The 22,845-nt window shown below is 44.5% G+C and overlaps 1 protein-coding gene across 3 annotated transcripts in view; it reads right to left on the reverse strand.

Annotated features, from left to right (window-relative positions):
• The window catches only part of SNX13 (sorting nexin 13), an 85,829-nt gene that overhangs the window by 54,292 nt on the left and 8,692 nt on the right, over positions 1-22,845 (reverse strand). For all 3 annotated transcript variants that reach the window (XM_074269796.1, XM_074269794.1, XM_074269795.1), the window contains exon 2: positions 2,624-2,736. In XM_074269796.1, coding sequence (XP_074125897.1) covers positions 2,624-2,736 — 113 coding nt within the window. The remainder of the gene's footprint in view (positions 1-2,623; positions 2,737-22,845) is intronic.

The following is a 22,845-nucleotide window of genomic DNA, read 5'->3' on the forward strand; positions in this document are numbered from 1 at the left end:
GAGAGAGAGTGTGAGTGTGTGTGTGTATGTAGTCAAGTCATTTTCAAGCCTGCCTCCCCTTTGTACTCAGGTACAGTATCTAAAAGCACAGGATTATTGGGAATCCCAAGCCTTCCAGAGGCCTGAGGCTCCGAGGTGAGGGAAAGGGAGGAGGGTCAGCTTTGATTACCCAAACAAAATCGGCCTTTGGGTTTGGGGTTGCTTGTCTCAGTGGTCTGGAGCTCAGCTCGGTTCTCCTCTCTAAGCTGCCCCTGCGGCTGTGCTCCAGTATTTGGGGGGGAGGGGGGGCCACTGAGTCAGCGCCTAAAATTAGATTTGAAGATGATCTGGGGATTTCTCCTCTCCGTGTTGTTTCTCCCTGACCGCGAGGGCTCGGGAGACGGGAAGCGGCAGAGGAGTTTAGTCTGGCCCGGTTAGGTGAGCCGATGGCCGCACCTGTGGCCGGGCGCTCTTGGGAACACAGTGATCTTAAAAGAGCCTAACTGAGTCGTGGGCGCTGACATTTCAGCTGCTCCGAGAAGGGAGAAACTAAAGGGCGGCCGGGCCGCAGAGAACACAAGAGTCAGGAAACGCTCCACGCCGCGCCCTCCAAAGGGCCCCTGAGGATCCTATCAGAAAACGGGCTTTCTCTCCCAGAGCCCTTCCGCAGAGAGAGAGCAGTTCGTTTGGGAGACAGATGGGCCAGAGACAAGCCAGTGACGCTGCGTTTCTACAAAGAGCAAAAAGGAGAGACTGAAATACTCTGAATTTCCAAAAGAAAAGCCCTCCCTCCCTCTCAGATCCGAGGGCCCCGGTTTGGGCTTGGTTCTATCAATCCACAAGTGGGGGATTCGAAGGACTCACAGAGTGACGCTGCTGCCCAAGGCTCACCCTCCCTGCCAGGTCCCAGGATGCCCATGGACCTTCCCAGAGCACTCAGGGCAGACAGGCTCCCGCCTGTGCTCCCCCAATGTCCCAGGAGGCCTCAGGCAGGCGATGGCCCCTCCAGGCCACAAGGAGGAGCTGGTCAGCCTTCTCCCCTGCCCTGTTGGGTGAGGCTCGGGAGACCACAGGGGGCGCCCTCTCCTAACAGCTAAGGACAGCTAAGGAGGCCCTGGAAGAAGCTGCAGACGTTGCCCCTGTTCTTAGAGGAAGAAACCGCCTTCCTCCAAGGTTTAGACCGAGGTTCTCGGGCCTCCCCGGAACCAGAACTCTCATCCTGTTCTAAGGGGAGTGCCAGAAGCCATCCTCACAGCATAAAATCTGGGGGGCCACGCTGAAGGAATCCCTCTCCTGCACCCCGAAAGCTGCCAAAGCAAACGGCTTCGGATTTACTTTTCCACAAGGAAATGGACAATTCCCCTAAAGCTCTGCAGGAGGCGCTGTATGAACAAGCCGGGGGTCTCCCCGAGGGCTCTGGGAGGTGTAGCAGGCCCAGGGCCCGGATGGAAGGCTCCCCTGAGCCCGCGGGCACAGAATAAGGGCTCCTGTCGCCAGCCAGGGCCACGCGCTTCCTTACACAGGAGCCCCCATCAAATAGTGGGGGTACCCCAGGCTCCACAGCAGTGGAAACCAGATCCCGGGGCCAGGGAGGCCACAGGCAAGGCGGCAGACTCCTGGAGGAGCACGGAGCGCCCGTGAGCCCCTCACCCAGAAGCAAGAGAAGCTGGCGCCAGGCCCAAGAACCCCCACAAAGCCGGCGGCCAGCCAACCCAACTCCCATTTACTTTAACCTCGTGGACCAAGGGGGCAGCCGGGCACCTCGAGGAAGAGCGGGGGCACAGGGCCGGAAATCTGGGAGGGACCAGCAGCGGGCTGTGACTGTGGGCAAGACCCCCGGCCTCGGTCCTCCCAGAGCTGTCCTGGGGCTCAAACCTGGAGTCTGCAAAGTGCTCTGCAAACCTTCCAGTGTGAGCATCATTTCGAGACAAAAGCCGCTGCTACCGCCAGAGGCCCCCGTGACTCCAACGCTGGCCGGAGACTGTGATGACGTAAACCGTCCCCTTTAATCTTGGCGGGAGAAGGGGCCACACCCATTCATGAAAAGTGATCTCATTGAATTGGAGATCTTGGCCCATCACCACCCTCTACTGAACTGGAGGTTAGTCCCTCCCACTGCTCCCAGCTCCAGGCCAGCGCTGGCCCGCTGTAACCCGGGTCTGGTACCCGGTATCTCTGCGGAAGTCCTAACAGGACTCAGCCCACGGTGAAGGGATTTTCTTCTCCGTGTCAGCAAAACCGTCTCTGCAAAACTGCCCTGCAGGACTCTCTGCCCACCAAGGAGGCTGCTTCTCAGTGCAAATAAATCCCCCTTTGCCACAAACTTTGGGTCTGTGAATTCTTTCCAAGGAAGCTGTGGCAGCGACCAGAGGGGTCTTTTACCCTCAAACCTCGCACCTCCTCTTTGGCTGGCAGCCCCCGGTTCCAGACTGAAGGAGAACAGGACTCAGTGTTCTGTCCCCCCGAGGGGCTGAGGCGCCCCCATGGCTCTCACATCCTCCTTTCTCCGCTCTGATTCTTGACATCTTGATTGTCCTTTGATGCTCTGGGAAAGTAGGATTTCAGCAACCAAAACATTACAAATGATCATTTCTCAGGTCAATCAGGAGAATGTGAAAGGTAAAATGCCGCCGCGTGTACTTACCCGCCCACAAAGCAGAGGATGTAAAATGCAAAGTAAAAGATAGCAAAGGGTCCGAACGTTACAAGGAAAAGCACAACGCCAAGGCTTCCCCATCCCCATATGGAAAGGCTGGCCTGAAAGGAAACAAAATGCAAAATGTGAATGATTTCGGGGCAGGGGAACATGAGGGACAGACAGACTCCCTTAGGAGAGAGGAGGACACAAGTGGCCGCTGTCCCCAAGACTCTCCAGGGCCCCCGGCAAGAGCCCATCCCTTGGCACAGAGCCAGCGGGACTCAAGGCTGGCCACCAACATCTCCTGCCCACCGGGTGCCCGGGCAAGGCAAGGCTCCGTGGTCATTCTCATCTCCCATCAGGAAAGCAATGGCTTTGCGCTCTGCCGCCCACCAAAGTGTCTCCCTCTAAACAGAGTCTGCCATCGCGGATTTGGCCCCGGGATGACCGGACCCCCTACCACCACAGGCTCCGGCCACTGCCTCAGCTACCGTTCCTCTGGGCCTTTGCTGTGGCCAGGTGATCTCTGAGACCACTCACCCAGAGTACCTGCCCTTTCCTCCCTCATCCTTTCAGTCCCTCCCTGGGTGGGGGCCGGGGCTCCCTGCGTCTCCCAGCTGGCCCATGCGATGACCACTGACCTCCCTCCCCTTCCCGGAGAAGGCCACCCACAATGATGTGTGCAGTCCCGCCCGCTCTCCGCCTTTGGCCTCCAACCTCACCACATGGCCAAGTGGTCTCTCCCCAACGACTGGGGCCTCTTTATCACACAGGGAAGGGTCTGTCCTTGATCCACTTCCTTGGATCTCGCGCCAGTCCACTCTCCTCCTCCCTCAGACAGCCTCCCTTCCCCAGCTTCCTCCGGGTTCTCCTTCCCATCTGACCCCCTCTCCCAGGGAGCTTTCTTGAGCCTCTCCTCTTCTCCCTCTAAACAGTTTCACTTGGCACTTGTGTCTCTGCCAGGGACTGAAGAATCACCTCTTGATTCTCTCCTCACCTCTGAGAGGGGAAGTTCCTCGGACACCCCAAGGTGCCCAAAGTGGAGCCCGTGACCTTGGCGAGGCCCCGCCGCCCTCCCAGACCCCAGCCTGGTGCCATCCCGAGCTCTTCATCCCTCATCCAGCCCTGCTGCTGCCATCTTCAGGCACTCCTGCTCTCCCCACACTGCCGCCCTCCTGGCACAGCCATTCCCCACCTTACACCTGCCTGGCTTCCGGCCCCCTCCCATTCCAAGCTGTCCTCTTCCAGGGCTCAGGACAGAATTCTGCTTCCTTTTAAAGCCCTCCTTCTCTCATGCTCAGACCCATGCTGCCCCTGCCCCTGACCCGATGTTGGTGGGCACCGCCCCTCCTCCACATGCTCCACCCTGGCCAAGGATTTCCAAGGAATCCTGTCTCAGCCTCCTCTGCCCAAGGCCCTCGGCAGGCCGGGAGACCCCCAGGCTTGGGGTGGGCCCGAGCACACAGCAGGTGTTTCATGGATGTCAGTTAACTGGGAAGAGCCCAGGCCATGTTCTGGACAAGGCCGTGACCTCATGGCTAGAACAGTAAGGAGGAGGAAGATCAGCTGGCACAGCCCCACGTGCCCCCTGTCACCCAGAAGTGCCGGGATCTGGGGCACCTACTGTGTGCCAGCTGTTCTGAGGAGGCCTTCTCCGATCCTGCCCACCCTAGGGTGAATATTCCTCTTTGGGGACTGTGGGGGAAACTGAGGCCCAAAGTCCCGCAGCCAGTACCAGAGACCTCGGGTCACAAGGGATTTAAAAGAAATAAATGTCAGCCTTTATATGGGGGAAAGGAGATGTGGAACACGAGTCCTGATCAGATCCAAGGGCACTTTAAACCTTGCGTTCTTTGTAAAGTGAATACAGAACTTGTGAAAGACTAACACGTGTAGATCAATAAGCTGTGCTCGGCCAGATTCAGGACACAGCTCACAAAAGGTTTTATAAGACTAGTGTTCCTGACAATGAAACCCAGAGGCAGAAATTATTTTAGAAATTAAAAGGGTAATAATATAACTGTATCACCCTCTTCTCTGAGCCTAACCAATCTCTCTAAGAAAGCAAGAGAGGATAGAAATAACCACAGGAGAATCATTTTATTTTTAAATGCAATACCCTTTAATTAGCAACAAAATATTTTGCCATGACTTCATACATTTTTCCTAAAAAACTATTTTTGTTTCTGTTATTGTTTTTCTAACTTTTCCAATCCAAAATAAAATCACTGTGGGGGGGACAATATATTCCTTCCAGATGAGCTTTAAGGGCTTTCAAAATTTTAATTAGAGATTTTTATTTTTTTTAGTTCTATGTGTATTCTATGAACAAATAAGTTTACTTCTCCGTAATTTCCTCTCTAAAATCCAGCAGACGCAAAGACGAATAGAAACCCAATGCAAAGGCTTTATTTTTCGTGGTTGTCCAGACCTGGGAATTTGAGGAACCTCATGTGGTCTGATAATAACACCACCATCGATAATCAATTGCTCTGCAAAAGCTCAAGCTACCAGTCTTTAAAAAGTTACTGAATTTTGATGCGCAATATTTAACTCTAATTATAAAATTCAAAGGAGCCCCTATGTGACCAGGCTGACTCCCAGGATCCCCCCCCCCCAGAGAAGGCTTTTCCCATCGGCTCAGCACTGACTGAGGCCTTCCCTCCCTCCTCCCCCTTCTGTTTCTCCCCTTTTACACTTGATAACATCTACTTTTCTCCTCTCACACAGGCTCCCAAACCTCCAGGAGGGCAGGGGCTCCTTCGTTTGGAGATCAATAGCTCCAGGTTCACAGCCCCCAGCAGGTGCTGAATGCAGAGCAGAACATAGCTGTCATAGAGGGCAGAGGGCAGGCCTCCTCCAGCCCCCCCATGGTTTTCCCCCATAATGCCTCCCTCAGTACCAGCCCCTTCAATGCCTCACTGCTGCCATCACTCCCAGAGGAAGCTGCCCCGGCTCTCTCCTTGGCCTGGACGTTGCCTCTAGACCACCCTTCCCCAGGTGGAGGCTTCGGCAGGGACACTACTTTTCCTTGGAGCCCTGCTCCTGCCCAGCCTCCGGCCCCACAAATGTCCAGAGAAGGTGGACGGGCCTGAAGAACAACTTGGAGAGGCCATGAGACTGAGCTCAAGTATAGGAAGAACTATACTGTGTAAGAAGGACTTGGAGTCTTGCTCGGTTTGATCAACGAGGGCAGAACCATGAGAAGTGGATAAAAGCAGCCAAGAGTCAAATTTGGAACTAACCTAAATAAAGGATTCCTGATCATTAGGGGGATAGGCTGCCTTTGGGCCTGGGGGGAGCCCTCTGTGGCTGCAAAATTCTGTGCCTGAGACACACCTCCCATATGACCTTTATGCAAAACACTTAATTTCTCTTAGCCTTGGCTTTTTTTTTATCAGAAAATGAAAGAATTTAACTAGGTAAATTCTAGTACCTTCCACCTCTAAATCTATCAAACTATGGACATCATTATATCTTATAATGGCAACTTTACTAGTATCCTACATAAAAGACGATGTTTTAAAAAGCTGCCTTAAATTTTCTGAGGAAAAAACCCACATGAAAAAAAAAATGCTCTAAGTTACTTTTGATTAGAGAAATATAAATTCAAACAACTCCAAGCTACCACCTTATACCCATGGATTTGATGAGATGACAAGGAAAATGAAAAGTGCTGGAGAAGTTGTAGGAAAATAGGTACACTCATGTATTGTTGGTGGAGTTGTGAACTGGTCCAGTCATTCTGAAAATCAATTGGAATAAGACTCCTGAAACGCTATTAAAATGTGCATTCCAGCAAACCTAGGTCTGTAGTAGAACTACAAAATTCCAGAAATTTGCCAAGTGAGAAAATGCCCATCAACTGAACGATGGATAAACAAGTTGTGCTAAATGAGTGTGAAGAACTAGACAGGACAGACGCAGAAGCTAGCAGAACCCAGTGAAACCGTTTCAGGAATCGGAAAGATCTGTTAATGTTTTAAGTGGATAAGTTGAGGTGGAAAACTAAAAGAAAGATGATCCTTCATCAAAGGGGAAGCTACAAGGCACCTCCTCCTCCCTAGCAGAGAATGGAAGAGGTGAAGAGAACTCAAGATGAATCCCTTCAATTTGGGCAGTGAGCTCAAAAGGCAAAGTTCTTGTCGCAGAAGGAGATGGGGAAAGAGCGGCAAAGGACACTTCAGTAACAGACACTAGGGGAAGTGGCTTAAAGGAGTAAAAACACTAGCATACAGCGGTGGGAAGCAAAGGAGCTGGAGAGCATAAATATATCATAAGCCTCATCACTGTTCTAACAGAAGAGGAATGAAGGATTTAATCCAGTTGGGGTAAGAAAAGGGATGAACAGCAATAAAACAAAAGGATCTCTTCCCATGCCTCCACTCTCACCCACAAAAAAAGTTGCACCAAAGTGAACTGGCCAATTCCACTTTTCATGAAAAACTTCTCCAGATAAAATGAAAATGTTGGCGAAGGAAAGTTGAGCCTTCTGTGGTGGTGGATTATTAAGGCCATGAAGAGTTTTTACCAAAGTCACTCCTCCTTTGCTGCTGCACATCATGGACTCACAACAAGACTTTATTTAACTTAACCTGGGCAAAGGTCAGTTCCAGCCCAGAACCTTGTCTTCCCCCCCAGTTTAATAAGAAACTTCCTGTCTGAGCTCTTTACTCCCATTCAGTACACGTGCACACAAATATAAACATGTTAAGGAAATAGAACAGCAGAATAGCAAGTCGTGAACTTCCTCCTCTCCTTATGTATTTACCAGTAATGAGGCAATGAGCAAATTCCTCAGTGCCTGGGGACCTCAAATTTCTCAGCCAGGAGTGACAGGAACACTACTTCTACCAGAAAATTCACTGCAAGCTGTCTGGAAAGCTCAAAGCACCGAAAGTGCCGCCTGAGATGGACCATCCCGGCCAGAGAAAGCACTGTTTGAAATACACTGGAGTAGAGTAAGACTATTTAGCTAATCTAGCCAGAACCAGGAAGCATGCGGACCTTGATCCCAGGAAGACTGCCTCTGACATCTGTTCATCGTGTGAGCACGGCTGAGGCTCAGTTTCCTAACCTGTAAAGTGGAAATCATGAAATCTACAGGGTGAATCTCAAAGGAGAGAATTTAGCTCAAACTCATGGGATAAGTCAGTATAATTGCATGTTTTTCTTCAACAAAAAGGTATTCAGAGGCTTTACTTATATAATCCAATATCCTTTTAACTGTAAACACATCTTTAGATACCCAAACTGTTTCTAACTGTTGCTGCTTAATGCTGCTGCTCAGAAATGTGCCTCTGGCAGTTCTACCACATCTTCCCAACAGGAGAATTCCCTGATCACGCAGGTCATGGACCATGGCATTCCACACCTTCCAACCTGCCCATGCCAGCTGCTGGGCCCCCCCGGGGGGGGGGGGGGAGGAAGAGCAAACACAGAGACTGACCTCTAGCCGGCCTCTAGGCCATCCACCTTCCCACCTGTGCCTGATGATCGCTCTCCATCCAGTCTCCCTCCAGGATCCCTTCTCTGCACCTTTGTTCCCATTCTTTCCTGGGCCGGGGGGCCCTCCATCTCTTCCTGGGCCACTGCAGCTCCCTTCATATCAGCTGTGCCACAGGATGAGGGACCGTGACATTGGCCATTTGAAGAAGGGTCTCAGTTCTCCCTGTGAATTGGTGACACTTTGTTCTTAGAGACACACTGCAGCAGGCACTCGGGTCACTGTCCACAGCACTGGGCCCTGGCTGGGGCTGAATAGGGTGAGGTGGGATGGAATAAAGTTTGGACTTGCTAATTAAAGCAAATGATATGGCCTGGAATGCTGTCCCAACAATCAGGCACTGCCAGCTCCTCCTGCTTTCTCTTCCCCTGCTCCACGTGCCTCAGGCCCCAGGACTCAGCAGCCTTGGGTCATCCCAGCAGGGTTCCAAAGTCAGTGACAAAGACAGAAACAACCTAATGGGGAAAGAATGGCTCCGGATGTTCCAAGGACACAATTTCTGCTGACCCTGGGATACCGATTCCTCGTGGGCAAATTCCATTGATTTCATCATGTTGGAAGAACTCTGAGTGACTTGGCAGAAAACAGACCCCTACCCCACCCTTCCTAACTTGTGAGTAACTTGGGAGAGAAAAACATTCTTAGAAAACCCAAAAAGAGAGAGACACTGAGGGACGGACCCACTCCAACCTATATGCCCTGGGGCAAGGTCACATCGACCCTGCTTTCTTCCCCCAAACCTTAGGGTCCTTTCTCCCCACATAGACCCTCCCAGAGGAGACTGTTCTCTTGGCGTGTAGTGTCACTCTTCTCCGAGGTACTGACATTCACAGTCTACCTGTGAAATGTCACTGTTCAATCCCACAAAACATAGTACAGAAAGGGCACACACAATGAGGAGATTTTCTGCCTTAGAGTACTTCAAGCCAAAGGACTTGGGTCTCCCAGATAGACCACCCTAAAATCTCACTCTCTCCCCCCCAATGAGCTCTCTAGACTTGACGAGATGCTCCATCTAGCAGCTTCAATTTCCTCAACTATAACAAGGAAGGGATTTTTACATGATAATTTATATGGCTCCTCCTAGGTCCTACATCCTCCCAGACCCCTCCAGAAGGGAGAAAAAAAAGTTTAGAAGAGCAAGACTATGGTAGACAGATAATACTGACGTACTAATCTTATATCTAGAAGAATAATCCTTTCTCTGGCAAAAGCTTTTTTGTATCACTCACTCTAAGCTGACGGTGACTCCTTTGTCTCATTCTCCATCCAATTTTATATGACAGCTCTGAGTATTTTAGGTAAAGGTCTCAGGTCGGGCTCCGGCAACAGCCTGGCACACTGGATATTCCCAGCCTTACTGTACAAATATGGGAACTGATGCTCACACAGGATGACTGTCCATGGCCACACTTGTTCCCCCACAATTCCTTTACCCCTGAAGAGTCAGAAGCTGGATTTAAACTCAGCAGCTCCAGCCTAGTCCAGCATTCTGCCCCGCAAAACATGCTACACAGAAGCAAACTCAGCTGGTCCTCCTTCAAATCTGAACCCAACCTAAAACCAGACCATTCCATTACTTCCTCAAAGCCTAACATTTTCAACAACACATCAGCTTACAGCACCATGTCAGAAAAATGACCAAACCCCTAGAAATAGCGTCCACAAAGTGATGACTTCGCGATCAGAAGAATTTCCCTTGCCTTCCCATCCCCTCTCTAAAGCATGGCATTTCCCTCTCCTTCCCCAGATGCTTCCTGGATACGTTCTTAAGCCTGGGAAGGATGTCAGGTGTTCTATCCAAGGTCTCCAAAGAATCAGTCTGATTTTTCTGTGAGAAGTAGATGAATCTTGTCATTTGTGGCCTAAGGAAAACCTCTACCAGCTTCTTCAGTCAGTGTGAGAACCACAAGAGGAACTGAGGAAGAAGAAATTGTTTAGCTCTGATCCAGTATTACCTGCAATAAAATGCTCAGAACACCTCACCACATCTACCAATGTGCTTGCTTCAGAGTCAAGACCATGGGGAAAATTAAGAGTTCAAGGCAAATGTTTTGGATTCCAGATCGGAGGGCCTTAGTTTGAATCCCAGCTCTGAAGCTTATGAGACCTCAGGCCCATCCCCTCCCGCCTGCCCAGAACATCTCTGGACCTCAGTTTCCAGACCAGGTTATTCTAGATGAATCCTTCCCATCCTCCTTGGTTAGCACATTCTGTTCTACAACAATTAGGGCAGAGGGAATTTCCAAGTCAGAAGCAAGAGGTGGTGGCAATGAAAAGGAAAGCAGGGAAGCCACTGCTGGGGCACGGCAATGATCCAGTCTAGACTTGTAAACACTTACAGACCATCAAGCTTTGCAAACTCCTGTCTGCAATGCCTTCTGCCCACCAGGTGCTTCTCAGGTACAGAAAAGGCTGAACCAATAGCTTGTGCAGAAGTGCAGCTATCACAAGGGTTTTAGTTTCCACCGAGAAAACAGAGATCTAACCAAATGATGTGCAAACTTTAGAGCACAACTTCGTCTTTATGTTAAGCACTGCCTGCCTATGAGTTTGTCAAATTATCATTGGTTATTGCTTCAGTAAGCATCGCAGAGAAGTCAAGAAAATATTTTTCAGCAACACTGGTTAAGCCATAAAAGATTACAAAATTTCATTTTGAAAAGACTATCAATAGAAAATAAAGATGGCTAAAATGTCTCACTGTTAAGTCCACAAATATCAATAAATAACTCCTTGAAAGTACAAAGTCCTGTTATTTCTCTTCTTTGGAGACTTTTTTTGCATTTCACTCTATATACAGTAGCAGCATGCTATGTAGAAAGAGGGCTATATCTACAATTTGAAAGAACTTGGATTTCAATTCAGTTTCTTACCAATGGTAAATCACTATTTATCTACTTCATAAATGGGAAGAATATAAATATTAACCTGTACTAATTAACTGTACTTGTAATTAATGTAACTGTAATTAAAAAATGTAATTGTAATTAAATGTACTAATTAATGGATGGATGGATGGGTGGGTGGGTGGATGATGGCACTGAAGAGGACAGAAGAAAACTGGAAATAAGAGAGTTGAAAGTCATGGCAATTAGGGAGATATATACCTGGTTTAAGTGAGTTTAAGTGAGAAATGTGGTAGCAATCTCACAGGGCTGTGATAAGAATAATAAGAGAATGCCAGACAGTAGTAGCAGTAGTAGTAGTAGTAGTAGTAGTAGTAGTAGTAGTAGTAGTAGTAGTAGTAGTAGTAGTAGTAGTAGCAGCAGCAACAGCAGCAGCAGCAGCAGCAGTAATAGTAATATAGTATTTAATGTATTGTAATTTCCTAAAAAAAAAAAACCAAAAAAACAAAAAAAAAAACTTATACAACACAAAAATTTTAATGTAAAGACAAAGCAGCTATATTTTACCAAAATTACTTTGCAGTTAAAGTACATAGAAATAGTATGCTTATATTATTTCAAGGTCTCCCTTTTTAAAAAGCTGACCTTTAACTCAGTTTGCTTTTGTCAAGTTAGCACCATATCTTCAAACCATTTGAAATTCTAATCAACTTGCAAAACAAAGTTATCAGTAAGAAAAATATAAGAGCATCACTGCTTTGCCCAAAGTTTCAAAAATCAATCAAGATTATGTATATCTTCTACTTTGTAGCAGGTGTTATCTATGCAAGGCAATACACCCCCTAAAAACTACCTACTTTCAGATCTATAAGATCATTGTTAAAAATTATAAGAATTTTATAAAGTAAAACTGATTTCAAGTAGGAAAAAAAATTAGAGGGAAACAAACAAAACACTCAAGCTAAACAAAAATACTGGAAACATTTCCTCCTAAATATGCCCATCTGACCATGGTACCTCTCCCCTCTTTTCCCCCATTCAATGAACTCCAGTGGCTCCCTTCTGGCTCTAAAATCAAATACAAAATCTTGTTTGGCATTCCAAGTCCTTCATAATCCAGGCTCGCCATTTCCCTTTCAGTTTTCCCATATCTTGTTCCCCATACATACTCAATCCAGGAACTCTGACTTCCAGGCTGGTCCTGGTGTTTTATCTGGCTGTATTCCATGCCTGAAACAAATCCCTCCCTATCTTCACCCCCTGACTCCATTCAAATCCCAACTAAAATCTACTTGATGCATTTGTTTGCATGTTGTTTCCCCCAATAAACCATGAGCTCCTTAAGGGCAAGGGCTGCCTTTTCCCTGTTTTTCTATCTCTAGGGCTTACATATGCCTGCCACATAGAAGATGCTTAATAACTTTACTGTCTGACTAAATGCTTATGAACTATTCTACTGCCTCTGATTTAGGTGATACAAGACAAATGAGCGGTGAGGGAAATCAGCTTTGTAATATCTATACAAAAATGGCTTCCTAAATAAATTAATAATATAAAGGCTATTTCGGAAGAAACAGTTAAACAAGGTAAGATTACCAATTTTTCAACCACTTTGATAAAAATTAATGTGCTAATTAAAATAAGAACAAATAGAATAATGAAAAACACAAAATTGTTCTCAGATACGTACAGATTCCCTTTCTTTCTGTAGTGTTGGTGGTACTGAGGCAGCTAATGACACTGTGGAGAGAGCACTGGCTCAAAAGTTAAGAAGACCCAAGTGCAAATCCAGCCTCAGTCTAAGTAGCTGTTATCCAGGCAAGTTAGTTAACCTGTTTGCCTCAGTTGTCTCAATTGCAAAACGGGGATGATAATAATAGCACCCACCTCTAGAATCAAATGAGATAATATTTATAAAGCACTGAGCACAACGCCTGACACCTAGGAGGTAGATCCTTAATAAATGCTCGTTCTTTTCCTTCCATGTGGCAGTGTCCAAAAATGGGGCAAAAAATATAAAGATCAATTTTTTGACAGTGACCAAACATCAATTTGCTGCTACTCTAAATGTGAGATACATGTGTAATTAACAGTGAGAGGACAGACATACCACTTGCAGGAGCTGAATCATATCAATCTCTACATGTACTACATATACCCTTACTATCATTATGCTAAGGACTGAACAAACAAGCAAATAAATCAGTCCCTCACCTCAAGAAGCTTCCATTCCCACAGTGAAAACAGAACATGTAGAGAAATGGTAACCAAGCAGGAGTGCTTTGGGGACAGGGAAGCTAGAAATGCTGGTGACTGTAGTCACAAGACAACTGATTAACATGTTCTTTTCCAAAAATGTCTCACAGATGTTCCTTGGAGAGACAAAGAAAAGAGCCAACCCAGCAGGTGTGAGCACTCCTAGAAGCTACAAGAAAAGGCATTTCATTGGATTCATTAAAAATGCATATTTACAAAGAGACCACTATGAAAACTGAAGTTGACACTGAGGGTAAAATGGTTAAAAAATTCTATGAGGAACTTGGTTCTACTCTTCAAATCGAAAGTGGGAAGCAGTGAGGGTGCTAAGAAATAGATGGTTCAGAAAAAAGAAGGAAGAGAAATCAAAGACCTGAAAATTAGATGGAAGCCTCACACTCTCTAACAGTGGGACTTAACCTCAAGGTTGGTCTGTGAACAGATTTTTTTTTTTTGGGGGGGGGGAGTGGGATTTTCTGACAACTTTATTACAATATAATTGGTTTTCTTCATAATCCTATGTATTTTATTTCATGCACTGTAAAGTCAGGGTTCTAAGAAGGAGCCAGAAGCTCATCAGACTGCTGTCAGAGAGGTTCAGGCCACAAAAAGAGAAGAGAAACTATTCTTTCACAAGATTATGACCTTCAGCAAAATAACTGAAAATCACTGTGCAAAAAGAGCCCCAAAACCCATAAAATATAAAAGAGACATGAATTTTGACAGCCTAAAGAAGAATTGCTTTTTTTTTTTTTTTTTGGGGGGGGGGAGGCTTTTACCCTAGTGTCTATTCATGGCAAGTAGGAAGATCCATTGAGTTGGGCCAAGTCCTAGCTCTTGGTTCTACTCTTGTAAGGCATTGTAAGGGGCTTGTAAGGTCTTGGTAAGACATTGGCCAAGTCATTTCTCTTCTCAAGGTCTTTCTTCCTAATTTGTAAAATGAGAGACAGATTAAATGAGCTTGAGATCCTTTCCAGGTCTAAATATAGGATAAGTCCAGTTATAAATAAAATAAAAATTTATAAAAAAACTGTAGGAAGAATTAGAAAGTAGAATGTGCTATAAGTAGAACTAAAAAGATTAAAAACTGAATTATTTAAAACAAGTCATTGAAATTTTTCTTAAAAAATGAAAAATTGACAACAGAACAGATGCTAACACTGACATTATTCAAATTTAACCAATTTAAATAAACTACTCCAACAAGGAGACCAAAATAGGCCAGAAAGCACCTTGGACAGCAACCATCTGACTTAATTGCAAAAGGAGACTGACCAAAGAGGTTAGCACATAAACTCATCCGTTAGATCTTAAAAAGGATGATGGACAATTATGAGCAATATTCAATTTTGGGAAAATTCTAGAACAGATTAAAGAGATAGCTAGTGAACATTTAGAAACGAAAGGATGCAAAGAACCAAAATTTCTTTATCAAATCCTGACAAACAAAACTTGTTTTTTTGACAAGATTACTAAGCCTGTAGATAAAGACAATGTCATATAGTCACCTAGATTTCTGCCAAGTTTCTGCCAAAGCATCTCATATTATTTTCATGGAGAAGACAAAGTAGACAAAACTCGATGTATTCACAACTACTTTGATTAATGTCAATGTGGAAGGGGATCTATGCTTTGCCTTTTCTGCTTATTCTTTTTACCAGGGACTTGGGTAAAGGTACAGAGGACACATTCATCACATCTGTCACTGACATCAAACTGGGAAAAATAACTAACAGGCTGGATAACGGAATCAGGATCCAAAAGTATCTTAGCAGATTAAAGCACTGGGCTGAACCAAATGAAATAAAATTTAATAGTAATAAATAAAAGTGCATGGGCACTTCCTTCCCCCCCCAAAAAAAAATCCATTGCATACCTGTAAGTTAGAGGTATAGAAACCCAACAACTTTTTTTTTCTTTAGTATTTTGTTTTCCCCCAACTATAAATAAAATCAATTTTTAACATTCTTTTAAAAAAAATTTTACTTCTGAGTTTCAAATTCTCTCCCTCCCTCCTCTGTCATTAGCAAGTTGCTATAAGTTATGTATATATAGATGTATGTATATACACACACACACATATATGTATGTATGTACATACATATATGTGTGTGTGTGCAATCATGTTAAACAATTTCCTTATTAGTCATTTTGTGGGGGGGGAGGAGAAAGAAGAGGAGGAAGAAAGGAAGGAAAGGAGGGGGAAGAAAAAAGACAGGGAGAAAGAGAAAGAGGAAGGAAAGAAGAGAGGGAAGGAAGAAAGAAAAGCAAGAAAGGAAGGCTAAAAACAGAGCAGAGTGTCAAGATTAGCCCTTCGTTTTACTGAACAAGAAATGTCCTTATAAAGCTAACAAATGAACTATTACTATTAATAAATATTCTCAGGATCTAGCTATTCAATCATTTCCAAATTCACCTAATAATATGAATGTCATCTCATAGCTCTCTCTTTGCCACAAAAAGAGTATTTCATCTAACGAACAAGCACATATTTAATAATAGTAGTGAGTACAGTACTAAAAGTTAGCATTAACTAACTTGTTATCTTGTTAGAGAGAACAGGTCCAGAAAAACAGTTGACCTCCTTGCTACTTTAACCTTTTAAAGAATGAATTTATCATTAATTTCCTAAATTCCCTAACTCTTTCTGGTTTAGGCAGAGAGAGCAAGCCCCAGCATTTGTCTGGGCCACTGGAATTGCCCATCACAATATAGGATACCAGCCTTGCCAACTATTTTCCCTTTCTACAAAAGTGATCTACAATATTTTCCCAGTGACTACATGGCTGCTTTTAAAAAAAAGTTATTCAAATGCTTCTTACCAAATTTGCCCTTCTTGACACTCAGCTCCCCTCTCTACTACTTGACATAAAGGAGAGTGTGGATTGTATGTGTGAATATGCTTTCTTCAAGGTCACCCCAGCTTGCCAAATTCACTGAGCTTCTTTCTAACCTTTCTGCAATTCTCTGTGGTGTTAAACACTGTTCTACTAAGAACATCTGGAAAAGACCAAGTCACTTCTAGGCATGCTGTCAAAGACAGGCAAATGAAGCAATGTCCAATCTAATTCTCCCCATTTATCACAACCATCTCCATTAAGGATGTCGTGAGCTCAATCGGTTACTACTGTCCTATCACATAAGTCACTGTATCTAAAATGGTTAAAGTTTTTTGAAGCTAAATTAAACAAATTACAAAGCTTTAATCACAACAGATCGATTTCTTTGGTGAAAGAACATGTGTATCATTTATCTATTAACTTAATATACTATAATTATGCAAAAATGTTGCTTGCTTTTTAGAATCCAGTTCTCATTTCTACAGCAAATTATCAGATTTACACATTTACATTAGTTTGCTAAAAAATTATTGTATGTATTGCAAAAACTAATTACCAAGCTCTTCCTTCAATTGCTATGCCTGTTGTTCACCTGTACAACAGCTCTTGAGATCTATAATTATGACGCTGATAAAAGACTTTTAAGCAGTTGCTTATATTTAAAGTAATTGGCCTTCTGATAGGGAATGCTCAAAATTTCAGGTTCTGCATGGTACCTGCTTTGAAGCAAAAAGAGCCGGAAAACAGATTCTGGATTCTGACACCTGTAACCCCGTAATGGGGCCTGGAACATAGGAAGAGACTATTCAGGACCTCCCAGGAAACCCAAGATGAGCCGCTTCACTAAGCTGAGGCCTCAATTCCTTGCCCTGACAAATAAGGACACAGGACTAATGCCCAGCTGTCTAAGGTTCCTACTAGCCCTGAAATGGCAAGATGCCATCCCACTGCTTGTGGGGCCTCTAGCAGAGGAAAAAGGGAGAGGGAGTAAAGAAACACTACGCAATCAGCATGTTCCCAGACATAGCAAAGGTCACCAAGAAGGTGCTTGTGGCTCCGGCTCCCTCCCAGGAGGGAAAAAGGGGAAAATGAGAGGGAGGGGCCCCAAAATGACCCAGGACCTCCCTCACATTTCTAATCCAGAAGGATCCCACACAGGGCTCTTTTTAAGCAAGGTGAGTAGATTTCAAAATCATAAAAAGATTAATCTGGTAACAAATTTTTTTAAACCACAAGATGTACCTTTTAACAAAAACTTTCTCAAAATATCAAAAACGCCAATGCTGTTGAAAGCAGAGAATAGGAAACAATGATTATAATGGAGAACACCTACTGAGTCACATTTGAGAGAAGGGGCCCTGTGCCCAACTCCCCAAAGAATCTCTTGCTGCGCCTGTGGGACACTCCCTCCCATAAGAGTAGTACCTGCCTGATCCCCAAACTCTGGTCCCCATCTTCCCATGAGTTATCCCAAAAGGCAGCTGGGGGAGAGAAGATGCCTGACTCAGAGGGTCGGAGGTCAAACCCAGGCTCGGCCCTTACCTCAGCTTCCTCAGCTGTAAATAAAGACTGTCTGCCAAGCAGCTGTGCCAGCAGGTGCCACAGAAATGCACGGGCCCTTCCCAAGGCTAGGGCAGGCTCTTCTTGGACTCCCAGCCAGCAGGGGTGCCCCTGGGCCAGCAGGCCCTTGTATCCCCTTTTCAGCCATTCCTTTATAGCTGGGAGGAGCCTTGAAGGCCAGGGAGCCTGGCCCTCATTTTACACAGAGTAATGCCCTGTCCAAAGTCCCTGGTGGGGAGGGCAGGGCAAGGATGGAGAGGGGTAGTCAGACCTCCTCTGCATCCCCCACAACACTTCCTTCTTCCCAGTTTCTAGACGGTTGTGGCTGGCTCAGAGACCACTTGCTTCTTTGCACACAATGATAATAATAAGTGCTCTTTTCACTGACTGATCTAACTGTCCTGTCCCAGGTCCCCATGGCAAATCCAGGAGCTCCCATGCGATCCCATCCCACAGACACACAGCCCTGATACAGGGCCCTCCAGGAGGCCGAACTCTACAGGGACGGAGCAGTCCCTTCTACAAAGAGCTGAGCCCCAGCACTCCAATGACCCCCCCCCCCCCCCGGGGGACCAGATGTTTGAGCTGGGCCTCCCGGCCAGGAACAAAGAACCCGGAGCCCTCTCCATTCTCCTGGGGCTGCAATGAGGCCTGGGTGGGAGGAGAGGGTAGATCTCACTCACTCAAGTGTGACCAGTTTGATGGCTTGGGCTGGACAGGGACATTCTCTCAGACCTCCTGGCCTGGGGCCTGCCCTTTTCACTGGGCCCTCAAGTTGCCCCCTAAACCCCCAGTTGTGTTGTTAACAAACTGTCCTTCATATTCACCCTCTTTCTCCTCCCTGTTAGAGATGTATCCATATATAGGTATTCATTTTTTATACTTATGTGTACACATAGTGTTTCCCCCTGAAATAGCAAATCCATCCAGAAAGCAGGCAGTCGTTCACTTCTGTCTGAATGCTCAGCACCTAACAGAAAGGGTAAGAATAGGATGGGGGATGACTTAATTCCTGCATAAACTGGACTGAGGGGAGACAGAGTAGCCCGAAGGCGCCAGTCTCCCGCCCTCTGCTACAGCTGTCACTGTTCAGTGGCCGGCCAGGCAGGATGCCCGTGATGACTGGAGATCCAAGGGATGACCTCCAGGCACTCCCCACCCTCTGCTTCCCAGCCTTCATGGCCTATTCCATGGGGGGGAGGGGAGTGGCCACCACCCTAACTCAACTGCATCCATGTCCTCAGCCCCTAACAGAGCACCTAGTATACAGCAGGCACAAATTGAATATTTAGTGAACTGAAATGGTGTGAGAAAAGAGGTTAGGTTCTACAGCTCTATTAGAAATGTACACTATTTTGAAAATTATGGATGAAATCCTTTGAAGTTGGCCTGGAAAACTACCAGTTACAGTAACACTGTTCCTCTGGGGAAATCGTCCAAACAGCTGATTGAGGTCCAAAATTCTAGCGCCAGCTCTGAACACAAAGGTCCATCAGAAGGGGCTCAGCCGGTATCAGAACAGATGCCGGCAGATTTCCCAAACGCGACTTTCCAGGTGGTGGTGTGGTTCCAGGCAGAGGAGCAACCGTGGGCAGGAAGATGAAAAATTCAAGCCCCCAGGGCAGCCACAGGAGCTAGGTGACCATGGAGAAGTGGGCCCTTCAACTCCTGGCAAAGCCTGAAGACTATAAATTACAGGGAGCAGCCACCTTCTGATGACGCCATGAATTTCCTTCATGTCCAACATCCCAGCTCGGGCACCCCAAACAGCTTCCCTGTCGAACTCTCCACCCCCACTTCCCCACAAGCTCCTTCACTGCCCCTTCTGTTAGGCAAGGCAGCCAGAGAGAGTCCCAAGAACAACTTCCTGTCCCCTGGAGGCCATAAGAAATCCAAGAGAACAAGCATATAGAGATCAAAAAGAGTCCTCCCTTTACATCCAACTTTCCCACACTGGAAACAGAAGAAAGAATGAGGGTTGCCAAGAACCCTCTTTCTTTGCCCGATTATCCGGCAGCATCCCTGCCAACAAACAGGAATGCTTCAGCAGCCTGCCCTTTTCTTCCTTCTGCAATCAAAGCTTCTAGGTCTCATATGGTGACTCAAGAGGTGGCACCAAGTGACCAAAGCTTCCCTCTTCAAATTTTTACTCAGGTGGTTTCTTCTAGTTTCCCCTGCTCTGACTTCTAAATTTCAGTGTTTACTTCCCGACTTTCAATCTGAAATCTAAACCTAAGCACAGAAGTCCCTTTATTAAAGGAAAATATATATGTAAGGCAACCAAGATTCAGATTGAGAGCGGAGAAGAAATAATCACATTGCTAAACAAGGGCTACATGTTTTAAATTCATTCAAGGGAACACAAACATGAAAAATAATTTCAAAAATAATATCTAAATTCTGAAAATAACATTCTATAAATGTATAGCAATGACTAAAAAAAAGTATTTTTCAGCTTATCAAGGTACATGATGGGAAAGGGATGGCGTGTAAATATAAGACTAACTTTACTGTACCAATGTGATCTATCAGACTTCAAGACTTGAATATTTAAAACCGTAGTTTCTAGAACCCTTTGGTGTTAGGTAAAGGACATCTGGGACTCTATTTCCAATTCTTCTATTCACTTTTCAGGGAAAACTGTGATGTGTACTTTCTATTTTCTTTATAGAGAAAGATTACTTGCCTTTCTTTTCCTTTATAGGCAATTTCCTCTCATTACTCCTCTGTCTTTGCCTTGCCACTAACTTCCTCCTAATTTCTCTCCTGTATAGTTTCAGCAGGTAAAAAAGAGTCCTATCTCTAGTATCCAACACAAGAGTTTTCAGTGAGTGCTGTTGAGAAATGATACACTATCTCAATGATAAAACTAAATAAAACACATGGTAACAACTTAGTATCAAGGTACATATAAATACAGGATGACGGCACAGTAAGACATAAAATCTTATCTCCCAAGATAGCAGAGAAATGTATTAGACAGATCATACTTAAGTGAAAAGTGTCATACCTAAATTCTACAAAACAAACACTATAAGATTAAGTCAATTAACTAATCATTGTTAATCTAGTTAACAAATTATATAATTTACCACATTAAAGCTTAAACTTATAGCCAAAGCCATTCTATAAAGAAAACCAACAATCTTCCCCTTCTGCCCTGAAGTCTTTAGTATATTCCGGGGCCCCTAATGTGCTTATATTTTTAACAGGGGAGACAACCAACAGAGTAACACTATCCCTGAACTTTAAAGTGCACACAATAAAAACTATGTGACTCCAGACCATGTGACAAACCAGAAGCCAAATTCCAAGCTGATCTGGCATTTTAGAAGCCAATCAACAAACAAATCAATCAACAAACAGTGGATAGAAAGCAAGGCTTAGAGGAAAGTCAAGCTGGGTTCAGTTCCCTCTCTGAAACAGGTTGGGTGGGGAGGCTTGAATAGCCCCCCAACAACCTCTAAGACCATAGGTTGACTAAATGATTTAGATACAAAAACTAATACCATAAGCACACTAGGAAAGCAAGTAAAACATCACCTGTCAGGGAAGAGTATATGGCCATACTATATAAAGGTTCATGGGAAATAAAATGGGTAATTTACCTAAAATTTAAAAGAGTTAGCACAAACAAGACCAATGCAGCCACCATTTGAAAGAAAGCTAGAAACTAGGGAGAAAAACTTTATAACATTTCTCGGATAAAGATTTGATTTTCAACTACATAGGAAATTGAATAAAATGGATAAAAATAAGAGCCATTTCCCAACTGATCAAGGGTTCAAAGGATAAGAACATCCAGTTTGGGAAAATATTTTTACATTCAAAGGTTCTGATAAACACCTTATTTCTAAAATATATGGAGAACTGACTCAAATTTATAAGAAATCAAGCCACTCTCCGATTACTAACAAAGAATTTTGAAATGAAGAATTGAAACTATTTCTAGTTATATGAAAAAATATTCCACATCATTATTGATTAGAGAAATGCAAATTAAGACAACTCCATACACACCTCTCAGAATAGCTAAAATGACAGGAAAAGATAATGACGAATGTTGGAGGGAATGTGGGAAAACTGGGCCACTGATACAATGTTGGTGGAGTTGTGAATGGATCCAACCATTCTGGAGAGCAATTTGGAATTATATTCAAAAAGTTATCAAACTGTGCATACCCTTTGATCCAGCAGCATTACTACTAAGTTTATATCCCAAAGAGATCTTAAAGAAGGGAAAAGGATCCATCATGTGCAAAAATGTTTGTGGCAGCCCTCTTTGTAATGGCAAGAAACAGGAAACTGAATGGTTGCCCATCAATTGGCGAATGGCTGAATAAATTGTGGTATATGCATGTTATGGAATATTATTATTTTGTAAGAAATGACCAGCAGAATTTCAGAGAGGCCTGGAGAGACTTACATGAATTGAGGCTAAGTGAAATAAGTAGAACCAGAAGATACATGGCAGCAAGAAGATTATATGATGATCAACTCTGATGGCTGTGACTCTTTTCAACAATGAGATGATTCAAACCAGTTCCAATTGTTCAATAATGCAGAGAATTAGCTATACCCAGAAAGAGAACATTGGGAAATGAGTGTGGACCACAACACAACATTTTCACTCTTTCTGTTATTATTTGCTTGCATTTTTGTTTTCCTCCTCAGGTTTTTTTTCTTTTTCTCTAGATCCGATTTTCCTTATGCAACAAGATAACTGCATAAACATGTAGACATATATTGGATTTAACATATACTTTAACATATTTAATATGTATTGGACTACCTGCCATCTAGGGGAAAGTGAGAAGAAGGGGAAAAGTTGGAACAGAAGGTTTTGCAAGGGTCAGTGTTGAAAAATTACCCATGCATATGTTTTGTAAATAAAAAGTTATAATAAGAAAAAAAAAGAATATCCAGTTTCAAAAGAAAGCAAACTTATTAATAGTTAAACCTGAAAAAATGTTCTAAAACACTATTGATTAGAGAAATGCGAATTAAAACATCACTGAAGTACCACCTCACACCGACTAGACAGACTGACAAGACTGAAAAAGAAAATGGCAAATGCTAGAGGGGATATGGAAGAATTAGAATATTCACCTGCTGTTGATGAGAACAATTTGGAACTATGTCCAAGGAGTGATAAAATTGTGCATACCCTTTGACCCAGCAATACCACCACTAGATCTATATCCTTAAGAGATCAAA

This window comes from Sminthopsis crassicaudata, chromosome 5, assembly GCF_048593235.1.
Source record: "Sminthopsis crassicaudata isolate SCR6 chromosome 5, ASM4859323v1, whole genome shotgun sequence".
Taxonomy (NCBI): Eukaryota; Metazoa; Chordata; class Mammalia; order Dasyuromorphia; family Dasyuridae; genus Sminthopsis; species Sminthopsis crassicaudata.